The 9,298-nt window shown below is 44.8% G+C and overlaps 1 protein-coding gene across 1 annotated transcript in view; it reads left to right on the top strand.

The window, feature by feature from the left end:
* Positions 1-2,826: 2,826 nt before the first annotated feature.
* Positions 2,827-9,298, top strand: part of LOC146862011 (alcohol dehydrogenase class-3-like) — a 101,362-nt gene continuing 94,890 nt past the window's right edge. The window contains exon 1 of the mRNA XM_085641169.1: positions 2,827-2,960. Coding sequence (XP_085497295.1) covers positions 2,943-2,960 — 18 coding nt within the window. The 5' untranslated portion in view covers positions 2,827-2,942. The remainder of the gene's footprint in view (positions 2,961-9,298) is intronic.

Raw genomic sequence — 9,298 nt, 5'->3', positions numbered from 1 at the left:
AATCATCGACATCCGAAGTAGAGGCTGTAGACTGACGCTGTCGTCGTAGGGATTTAGCATAGTCCCAGGCCAATTTGGAATTAGTGAATATTTTTGCGTTGTCTTCCGGACCTATGCGCAGGCGGGCTGGATAAAGCATGGTATATGGAATTTGTTCTTTCATAAGGAGCTTCTTGACCCCCTGAAACTCCTTACGTGCTGCCTGCACCGATGCCGTAAAATCTGGATAAAACGATAAGACAGTTCCTTGATAGTTCACTGTTCCTTTTTGACGAGTGATGCGCAGTATGGTATCTCGGTCTCTATAGTTTAGCAATCTAGCTATTATAGGCCTCGGGGGGGCACCAGGAGGTGGACGTGCCACCAGGGACCTATGGGCTCGTTCAATGGCGAACATACTAGAGAGGCTGTCAGACCCACAGATATCCCTCAGCATGGTCTCAACATAATCTTCCAGCCGCCCAACATTGGTAGATTCCGGCAGACCCAAAATGCGTACATTGTTGCGCCATGAGCGCGCTTCAATGTCCTCGTTCCTGGCCTGTATAACAGCCAACAACTTTTCCATACCCACGGTCTTAGCGGTCACCTGCTGCAAGCCGTCCTCCGCGTCCGAAATCCGCTGCTCGGCCTCGCCAATCCTCGCCGCGTGTTTATCCAGCTTGGATGAGAAATGATCCATGCGATCATTAAGCGCCGCTATCTTCCCATCAATAGCCTGTTAGCTGGTGTGGATGGCTGCCATGATTTTTCCAGGGCAGTGGGGACCGACGTCGAAGCATCCAGCTCCGAGTCAGAGGCAGCGGTTTGGGAGGATTTGCCGCCCTTGCGAAGTTCGAAGGTGAGCCTGGGCTGGTTTTTGTCCGGCTTGCCCATGGTGGCAGCAACGCACAGGAGTGCAGGAACCACAGCCACCCAGCAATAGAATCAAGGGCAGGGGACTCTCCCACCGAGTCAAAGGCGAGGCGCTGGCTAACGTGCTGCGCTATCTATGCTATGTCGTTTACCATCCAACGATGTAGCCAGTGCCCACTAGGAAATGCAATCAGTAATATGAGGTGCTGGGCTAGACTTTGCCAAACCCGAAGGACAGATCAAATCAATGTGGCCTCAAGCCCGTCCGTTCCCGGCGAGGCAGCATAGGAGATTTGCCCCAATGTCTCCAAACACCCGCTCTGGCAGCGGGGAGCACCCCCAGTCACAGCCCCCACGATCTAGAGGGTAGAATGAGCACGGTAGAGAGCTCAGCAGGCCGCAGCAGGGTGCCCCCCAGCCACCACGCAGCCGACTGGCCCTCGTGGAATCGAGGGGTGCAGCAGTCAATAATCTCCCCACAATGTATATTGGATCCTCGGGGCAGATGGGCAGACAGCTGTCAGGCAGCACCGTGGCACATCCGAGCAGGCGCCACCGTCGACTACGCTCACACCGCGGCCTACCTTATGAAGCGGCGCCGGGTCCTCGCGTGACCACTGGGGCCGCGCGCCCCGCAACTCCAGCTCCCAGCACGTCCGAAGCCCCGGAGTGCACACCACCCGCAGCAGATCTCCAGACAGATCCAGCGCTGCGCAGCCTCGCAGAATATCAGCAGGTGCTCCGGGGAGGCAAACAGGGACAGCAGGCGATGCGGCCACAGCAGGAGCCGGCGTCCGCTCACAGCAATCCGGACGCCATGACGGCCGCGGGCCGAACGGGCAGCATCCTCCTCACAGGTCCCGCAGACAAGATCCGTGCCAGTCGACACACCGCCGGCGAGCCCCCTGCATCAACGCTACCTGCTGACACAGCGACAATGGTGGATGGCTCAGAGGAGGCAGAATATTAGTAGGATAATTGCGGCGGCCGGCAGAGCTACACTACCGTGCGGCCATCTTGCCGTGCGCCTAGCACGCCCCCCAGACAACGGATAGATTTATGAAGAAGAAAGCCTTGATAAAGTCGCGGGACGATTTCCCATGTTAGCAACGAAACACATGTCGGCTGTTTGAAGACCTGAGGAAATAAAAAAGAAAAACAGAACAAGAATCAATGTACCTGTGTTGAATTTGTGCTCACACTTTGCACTCAGACATCTTTACTACATTTTAATTGTGTGCTGGGGATTTTGCATCTATATATTAAAGTGGCCCTGATCACTGATTTGGGGAGACTAGTGGTTCACCTTACCTTGCAGCACCGAGCTCAAGATATCACTCAATTTAAATACCGGTGTTACCCTCCTGAGTGGCGCCGCTGGCCCTATCAGTAATACCACTGAACCTCATTGTATCCTTTCATTCGTAAGTAACACCCTACATACAAGTATGTTCACAGCTGCAGGCCAGACTTCGCAATGCTGCCACCTTCCATTTCAAGGCACATTTTAATACCGCATCACACAGTTCTACACTCTACATTCTCCAACCTTAGTATGCAAATAATCCCACTACTACAGACTGATTTTACTCGACAATAAAACTGAATAGTTAAAAAATAATTTCCGTTGGGTAGCTCTCTTTATAACTGTGCCATCGAAGTCACTTGTTAGCCCAATGGCTATCAACAGATGGCGCCCTATCATTTAAAATTCTAAAACATTAACAACCCGCTGTGCAACATAGGCTCATAGAATATTCTAAAATTCATGTATGTTTCAAACCTACAAGAGAAACTTCTTAAAGTTTCAGAAGACTACTGGTATATTTGAGATAGACGCATGGGACTATCAGTTGGCAGTGGGCTCCGAGCGTAAGTCATCAAGCCCTGTTTTTAAAAAAAACGTATACTCAGCTGACTGAGGGAGTGTAGTCTGGGGAACATTCTCCAGCATGTTCCTTTTGTCCAATAGGAAGCGTTGATGTCGAAAGCTGCGCGCGCACCCTACCTTCGTCAAAGTTCAAGTCTCTCTCGACTCCACCCCCTCGACCCACTTCGTTCTTCGCAGTCACCGAGCGAAAAGCAGCATGGACACCGCGGGCAAAGTAAGAGCCGAGTCCACGGAAGGGAGTGTGGGTTCGGCAAGGGAGGTGCGGCGGGGACTACCCGAGCGAGGCTCGTGTTACAAATAAACACGAGGCCGGCTGCATCCTTAGGGTGGACGCGACGTTTACGTACAACTTTATTGATTGCACGGGAACGGCGGAGGGGCTTTTTTGTGGTGCTCACTGACATGTGCAACGCTGAAGCGGCGTCCCTTAGAGGTTCAGATTACGGTTTGTTTTCCAAAACCATCGCAGGGGCTTGGAAGTCGGTGTATTGCACTGCAGGTCCCTAGTATGCCCAGCTGGACTTTTTTTCCGGCTCAGTAAGTAATTAACCATCATCTGTTAATTGAGTAACTTGCGACTGAGCCCTAGAACTCCACCAAAAACTCTCCGTTGCATACACATTCAATTGCATATTCTCAGCTAAAGCATTGCTTGGGCTTGAGGTGACAGACTTTCTGAGCAACTTTGCTCTGATACAAGTTTATTTCTTTGCATATTCATATTTAGCACGGACATTACCCAAAGGGGCCAGAACGCTTTTCAGTGCATAGATTTCGTTACGTTGAAGTTATTGATGGGTTAACCTCGACGATGCAACTATAAATAATTGTTAAGAATTAATAATATAAGAAGGTAAATCATTACCTAAAACAGAATGTACAAAACCCTTAATAAGTTTTAAGTAATATGCAGAGTGTACAAAGGTACATATGGCTGTGAAAAGTTTTGGATAGTATGCAGCCGTAGAAAGGATCATGTGGTATAGGGGTCTGTGCCAAGAGTTGATTACATTGTTTTAGCTAAAGCCCCCTTGGAGGAGAAGGGCTTTCATGCCCCTTTGGTTGGGCGTGGCCTGTGCAGGTAAGGGGGGGGGGGGGTGTCGACAGATGATAACGAGGTAAACTAAAATTTAATAAAACTAAAACCACTTACCTTGGTGAGCGCAAGGTAAGTGGTTTTTTTTTTTTTTAAATTTTAGTTTACCTCGTTATCATTTGTCTACTCCCCTGCCTCAGTGCTGTTACCCGCATGGTAGTGGTGCGCAGATTTGCAGGTAGTGTATTCCAGAATCTTGTTGCTTTTCGCGCGGAGTGTTGTGCCGTCGGATGTTTCCTTTTAAAAGACAGGTGTTCAAAATACATTACCTCTGCGTTCTATTGTGGTCTGGAGCCACCTGATAGCTTGAGTTTGTTCGCCAGGTAACAGGGAGTTGATGTGTGGAAGGCTTAATGGATGATTCAGGCAGTCTTCAGGGATGTGGAATTCCTATAGCCCAACGCCTAGGACATATTGTTTGGGGTCAAGGGCAACAAGTTGTCATGTGCAGTATGCCCGTGGGCAAGTAGGCCCAACCGCTGCAGAACAAACCCCTTGGCTGACAGTTTGCAGTCCCACATTATAGATCAGCGAAGGGCACTGTCTGCAGTTAAGGTAATATTTTTGCACATATGTTAATGCTGTTCAAACTTGTATTTATGGTTAATTAATTGAAAGCCTTTATTATGGTGAGCACTCTAAATGTTGTAAGCTCTGACTGCACTACTGACAGTGGTTCCAGTATAAAAATGTGTACAAACGTTTTCAAAGTTTAGCAATATGAGGCTATGTATAATGCTCCCAGAATGCTCTGATTTGATCCAGCTATTTGCAGAAGCATGAAAGCAAGATTGATGAATCTTTGCTTTCAAAATAAAATGTTCATAAAAAAATGAAGCAAGGAAAAAAAATATTTTGCTAAACTACCGTAAAATGTCAGGGACCGTTTCTTTTCAGCATCATTTAGTAACGTGTTGATGCATGTTAGTATTTCCCAAAAATATTCATAAAGGAAAATCAGTTTAACTAGTGTCAATAAGATTATGGGAAACAAAAATAAACAAGTGTTGGCAAGGCCAGTAGGTCTGAAATTGGTGGTTAGCTTTTTAGTTTTGTCAATGTGACTTGTTTTGGCATGGTTTTTGTAAAACCTTATTGGTGTGGGAGCTGCTGGTTCCTCACCATTGTAACAAACCTTGTCAAAAGCAACATTGTTTTTAGCTCTCCTAAAGCATACACTGCCACAGTAGTTACTGGCACTGAACAAAACTACTATGTGTGTCGTTATGTTCCTTGTGAAAGAGCAGAATGCTGTCACTCGCAGTGAAGCCAGCCGATACAGAGAGAGACAGCATTTTAATAAGCGCAAAAGGTCACGGTCAACGCCAGACCAAATTAGGCGTCTAATTATTAAAGCGAGGCTCAAAAGTGCACCCATGGTATATGTCCTTGCATTAAGTGCAGCTATGCGGCTTTCATGAATTCCTAAGAGTTTACAGGAATAGGACAATAAATCGTACTCCTAGAAAATATTTGTGAACTGCATTTTAGCATGAGCAAATATGCATGTGTAGATTTGCTCATGTGAACATCTGAGTGTTTGCATGTACACTTTCCCTCCAACCACTTTTTTCCCAACTCTGGAAGAAGGTTTACGTCTGCCATTGTCAGGAGTAAATTTCCAACATTTCTGAGTATGGTAAAAGGTTAGAGAAGTTGTTGAAAGCCTTTTAAACATTCAAGTTAGTAAGTTTGAACAGACTCAAAAGGGCATTCTAACCCGGGAACTATTGCTTACCACTACCTTCAGCCTCAGTATGTAGATCTGCCGAAACATTGCAACATAATGGGGTGGCAAGTATTGGTATGAGCCCTGGCATACTCACAGAGGCTATAGACCTCTTCTATAATGAAATTGCTGCCATAATTTGCCGCTGCACTACATGGCACCAAAGGGGCATGTGGATTTTGCTACAAGACAAGTAGATTTATGAAGCAACCTGCCCCATGGTCAAGTAGATATTTTATTAAATTCCACACCCCTGAGTCTTGTGGATAGCTCTTGGTTCAATTGGGAACCCCCAGAGGGTGGTCAGCATTGCAATAATGTGGTCGTGCAGAATTATTTTTGGTGGGGTTGGATGGCGGTGATATGGGTTTTGGGAAGACCCGTCAGAAGAAAGTTAAAATACTCCATTCTGGGGAGCACCAGTGTATGTGCAAGAGATTTAAGATCTTGTTCTGAGATGAAACTGTGTATTTCCCACAAACGATGTACTCTATAGCAAGAGTTTTTGGCCGTGGTGCTTATTTGAGAATGTAGGTTGAGCCCTTTGCCTAGGGTGACCCCCAGAGACTTGGCACTGTCCCCAATGGTCAGTTTACTGTTGAAGATGTTGTATGTGTCCATCCAGGATTGCATCGGAGGTGTTGAATTCGATGGGGAGAAATTCAGTTGTAAAAGGGTTTAGCTGTAGGTTATGAGGTCATCCAGTTGTGAACAGAATTTAGGTTGGTAGCAAGTTTCAAGACATTGTTTTATGAGGTGACCTCTAGATGCAGTTGTCATCTGCGCATTGGTGATAGAAGGTCCCTGACTTGTTAAGGACTCAGAATGACTGTCTAGGTTGAAAAGGGTTGAAGCAAGATTGGATTAATTGACCCCCTGCAGTCGGTGCGGAGAGATGGTCTTCAATTTTTACTCGCTGTGATCAGCCCATGAGGAATGAAGCAAACCATTGCAGGCCCATACCATTAATGCCCATTCGATTTTTGAGTGTCTAGTAGCGTGATGGTGGTTGACCGTGTCGAAGGCAGATGATGTCGAGAAGGATCAGAAGGCAAAGGTTGTCTGTATCTAGAATTCAAAGTGTCGTCTACCACCTTTAATAGAGTGGTTTCTGTGCTGAAGTCCTGATTGGAATTAGTCTAGGATGTTGTTGTTTGATGCATTTGGTGTCTTGCTCCGCTATACATCTTTAAATGAGTTTCAAGAGGAAATGCAGGTTTTTTTTTTTTTGGTGTCTGCAGAGGTTTTTTTTTTTTTTTTAATGGAGGGGTGAGGTGTTCAGTTTTGAGACAGTCTGGTAATGTTCCAGGGCGCAGAGAGAGAGAAATATTCACCAGTTTGTTTCCAACGGGGAAACATGTGAGTGTGAAGGTATTTTGCAGTGTCACCAAGTGGTTTGAGTTTTTTTTTTTTTAAATTGATATTCAAAGCAGTGACAAAAGCATCAAATCATCATACTCTCACACCAGCAGTTAAATGCATATACAAATCGCATTTCATCACTTTATAAATCGATCAGCCTTAAGACTACGCATTTGATTAATACAAAGAACGAATTTAATCAAAGCGATATAATAAAAAAACCCAACCTCTTTGTCCTACTCAGAGGTTTCTACCATAAACTGTCCCCACAATTTATCAAATGTATTATTTCCCCCCAGCGAAGAGCGTACCATCACTCTCTTTATTTCTTAATTGCTTCATTTTCACCACCAAATCTCCTATTGTGGTGATCAATTGCGTTCACCACCTTTGAAGTAATCAGGGTTAAGCCACTGTTGTTGCAACATATTACAATTTTTTTAATCTGAACTCTAATAGAGTAGTAGGATCATATCCCAGAGCTATCCACCATATACGGGGAGCTAACTTTGTCTGCCAAGCCCTCTCCAAGTACCGAAATATGTATTTACAAAATTCTTGAATGGGAATGCACAGCCCAATTACATGAGGCCAATTTGTGACAGCCCCCCGAATTACAACGAAAATGTCTTGACCTCCTGGGGTTAACCTTAGCTAAAAGTTGTGGGGTTCATTGGGGAAGCCACTTACTGTAAACTAACATTCTAGGCCACTTGGCTAGTCTCAGGACCTTAAAATGTAATATATTAATTTCATGGCACATCTTTTTAGATAATCCCATTCCTTCATAATCACATTTTATTATCTGCCTTTTGACAGAGATTGGGGCCCTTTGAAGAAGCAAGAAATCTTTTCCATTCTCCAGGCCTCTTACTGTCGGGAGCTTCCACTAATGCTGTTACAAATTTTTGACTGCCCCAATCTGCCCACTCCTTAAATTACTAAATGCGCTGACCAAAATTCTAAGGAAGGTGAGGAGCAAAAAATTACCTTGAATTGATTCACAAATTTCCAACATGCTCTTCCACCTTTCTCAGATCAAAAGATCCGCCACCTTACTGAACCCAATTCTCTCCCACTTTCACACTGTGTGGATCCAAATTAGCACCAGCGTCCCCTGATAATTGTGTCAAAGGTGTAACCGCATTAAAGGGGGGGGGAATGCATATCTCTTGTATAGAGATCCTTGCGTTATCTAAAGTCTTTTATTGCTAACTTTTTTTAGGTGACTTTGTTAATTTTAGCACATCACGGATATCGTATTCATTAAGAATCAACCAAATAACATCGTTCTTAAAAATGTCTCCTGATCTAAGTTTCACATTAAATCTTGACATATACTGTGCAACATATGCAAAATAATAATCAAATTAGAGTGCCAAACCACCATTCTCCAATTCTTCATAAAGTGCCTTGTGCTAATTTAGCAGTTTTATTTTGCTAGATGAATGATGTAAACAGACTCCACTTTCTTAAATTGTTAAAATGCTTAGTTGCTAAAAAAAGGATGGGGACGTGGGTTTTTTTTAAAAAAAAAAGGAAAAGATGGTGAACATCCATACTCCTATTGTCCAATTACATTGTCAAATTCAGATTTTAAAATCATTATGAAACTATTAGCTAATAAATTAATCAGGACCAGAATGGTTTTATGCTGGACGACAGTTGGGTACAAATAAGCATTATTTAGCTGAGGCGATGGACTGTTTTTCAGGCAATAATTCTCCAGCCATAGTTCTCCTATTGGATGCAGAAAAGGCATTTGATCTTGTGGTCTGGGAAACGCTTTCATATTTTCACCAAGTTTGGAGTTCCTTCGAAGATCAAGATGTATGTGATGTATTGGAATGCTGAAATCTGTATTAGTTATTGCTATTGAGGTTGGTAGACTGCAAGGTCATCGTGGCACCCGGCAGGGATGTCCCCCCCCCCCCCATCACCGGTTCTGGTTTATTTATTTATTTTGTATTTTTGAGCCACTGCCGATTAGGGAGAATGGAGATATTTGTCCTCCCATTGCACAAATGGGGAAGATAACATTATATGCCGATGATATAATGCTGCTCTTGGTACCAGTTCCCATCGCACATATAGTCTCACACCTATCCCTGGCACAACCGTCCTACCAGGTAGGATACAGGAATAGCATTCAGTTCTTGCTCTGCGTGGGATGCATCCCTACTCAACGACTGCATAGTTTCAAGAGCCCCGTGTATAAGTCCTTCTGTTATTTTCTCATGAACTGGATAACAGACACAGCAGTGTAAAAACGGTTAACACCCAACAATCCCAACTCAAACCGGCGCTAGTGACAATGTCTCCATTCCACCCCCCATCCTGTCTTCCCCAGCAGCCTTACCCAGCA

This window comes from Triturus cristatus, chromosome 2_2 (assembly GCF_964204655.1).
Source record: "Triturus cristatus chromosome 2_2, aTriCri1.1, whole genome shotgun sequence".
Lineage (NCBI taxonomy): Eukaryota > Metazoa > Chordata > Amphibia > Caudata > Salamandridae > Triturus > Triturus cristatus.
This window is presented reverse-complemented; position numbering and strand designations above follow the sequence as displayed.